Source organism: Penaeus vannamei, chromosome 39 (assembly GCF_042767895.1).
Source record: "Penaeus vannamei isolate JL-2024 chromosome 39, ASM4276789v1, whole genome shotgun sequence".
Taxonomy (NCBI): Eukaryota; Metazoa; Arthropoda; class Malacostraca; order Decapoda; family Penaeidae; genus Penaeus; species Penaeus vannamei.
Window position 1 is genome coordinate 24,368,924 of NC_091587.1, and position 2,500 is coordinate 24,371,423.

Sequence of the window (2,500 nt, forward strand, 5' to 3'; positions counted from 1 at the left end):
TCGCTCGCCGACAGTTTGTTGGCGAAGAGGTCGCTTCTCAGGTTAAAGAAGGTCACCCGCGAGTCGACCCAGCGCAGAGTGAGGATGAACTCGAGGTAGTTGACCTGCTGGACGTCGTCGATCTTGTGGAAGCGGAGGAACTTGACCTCCGCCTCAGGATGGAGGGGCAAGGTCGGGTCCAGGTCGTTCTTGGGGGGCTTGAACTTGCGGTAGTCAGGGGGGGTCGTCACGATATCGCAGTCGTCCTCGTCCGTCTGGTCGGCGCAGTCGTCCTTGGCGTCGCAGCGGGCGGCTATGTCGATGCAGTTCCCGTCGGCGCACATGTACTCGCTGTCGGTGCACCGCGAGAGGCTGAGGACGCGCGTGGTGCCCACCTTCCGGTCGCAGACGGGCGCCTCCAGCGTCCAAGCCCTCCGCCCGAAAGGATAGACGTTCTCCGACGCCACCTCCAGCGACGCCAGCGTGACGTTCCTCGCGGCGTCGAGCCACAGCCACTTTCTCCTCTCGTCCTCCTCCTCCTCGGCCAGCAGGATCATCTCGCCGTGGAAGCCGTGGAAGTAGGGCTTCTGGAGGACGTATCCGCGGATCTCGAACATGGTCATGGTCCGCGCGACCTTGCAGCCGCCGCGCAGGAAGAGGGGGACGTCCGTCTGGTCCTCGCACACGACGCTGCCCTTGATGGTGCCGTTGCACTTGAAGTCATTGAGGAGGCTGTCGGTCCCGCCGGACATGATGCAGTTCTCGTTCTTGCCGTTGTCTGGCTGGCCGGGGGCGAAGGCGACGTCGCGAAGGGCCTGGCCGTCCTCCGCGCGCCTCCACACCCCCTCCTCCTCCTCGTCGGTGATGGCCAACCACGTCCGGAACCGCAGCCTCTCTTTCCACTTCGTCTCGTTGAACATCTGCATCTTGCGGGCGTCGCGAGGGGCGTACATCCTCGAGCCCACGAAGCGACAGAACTCCTCAGCCTCCAAGTACGTGTAGCGCTCGGGGAAGATCACGAAATCCGCCTCGCGCAAACAAAGATCCCCGAGAGACGCATTCCTCTCCTGCACGTTGACCAGCTCCACGTCGTCGCGGTCCGTCGAGAAGATGTTCCCCTTCGTGTTGGTCCTGCACGAGGCCATGTCGCCCACTTCAGCGCCGGAGACACCGCGATCCCACAGATTAACCTGAGTCACGTAGCCTTTTAAGATCTGCTGCTCGTCCATGCCCCGAGAGAAGCCGTCCTGCTCTTGTCCCACAATGAAGGAGCCGTTGAGAGGCAGGACGCGGTCGTCGCCCGAGATGGGACCCGACGCTGCGACCTCCCCGTCGACGTACACGGTGTAGGTCTCCCCGGCGAGGACGTGGCAGTAGTGGCGCCATCGCCGAAGCTCCGTCGGAACCCTCACTCGCCGCGCGGCTTCCTGGGGCTGGTTGTTGAAGCGGAAGAAGTGCTCGCCGTCGTCGACGTCTGCGGCGGCGGAGGCGGAGAGGGAAGGATTCTTATAATGATGGGTGTTTTCTCTCTCTCTCTCTCTCTTTATAAAAACACACACACACTTACACGTACACACACACAACATCTCTCTCTCTCTCTCTCTCTCTCTCTCTCTCTCTCTCTCTCTCTCTCTCTCTCTCTCTCCTTCTCTCTCTCTCTCTCTATATATATATATATATATATATATATATATATATATATATATATATATATATATATATATATATAATGATAATAATAGTAATAACGATAATAATAATAAATATAATAATATCAATAATGATAATATAATAATAAAAGCAATAACAATAATAATAACAGTACTGAAAAAATAAGAATAAGAATAATAAATCATAATTATTATCATCCTCATCATTATTTTTTCATTATTATAATGCTAATAATGATGATGATGAAAAGAACAATAATAACAATGTTATTAATATCAACATTATTTACTGTTATAATTATCTTTATCATTGGCTATCAAAACAACGATAATAACATTGAAAATAACAATAACAATAATAATAATCATCCTAACAACAACAAGAACAATAATATTGATAGTTATATAAAAAATATACTGTGATTTCAATATCATAATATCCTAATAAAAAGTAAAATAATCATGAAAATGAAAGCAATAACGATATGAATTGCAATAACCCTGAGGGAAAAGAGGGGGAGGGGGAGGAAGAAAAAGAAGAAACAAACTAAGGAAATGCAAAACAAAGGAAATGATTTGGAATATATATATATATATATATATATATATATATATATATATATATATATATATATATATATATAGAGAGAGAGAGAGAGAGAGAGAGAGAGAGAGAGAGAGAGAGAGAGAGAGAGAGAGAGAGAGAGAGAGAGAGAGAGAGAGAGAAAGAGAGAGAGAGAGAGAAAGAAAGAGAGATAATAACCAATAACAACAACAAACAACAACAGACATCAAAAAGAACAACAACAAGGAAGACCCCGAATCGAACCCAAAGTTCCTCCGACTCACAC

At 48.8% G+C, this 2,500-nt stretch overlaps 1 protein-coding gene across 1 annotated transcript in view; it reads right to left on the minus strand.

Annotated features, from left to right (window-relative positions):
- Positions 1 to 2,500, minus strand: part of LOC138860075 (uncharacterized) — a 17,628-nt gene that overhangs the window by 1,746 nt on the left and 13,382 nt on the right. The window contains exons 2-3 of the mRNA XM_070116888.1: positions 2,499 to 2,500; positions 9 to 1,453 (exon numbers count right to left, since the gene is read on the minus strand). The exon at positions 2,499 to 2,500 is cut by the window's right edge and continues 211 nt beyond it. Of these exons, the coding sequence (XP_069972989.1) occupies positions 9 to 1,453; positions 2,499 to 2,500 (1,447 nt within the window). The remainder of the gene's footprint in view (positions 1 to 8; positions 1,454 to 2,498) is intronic.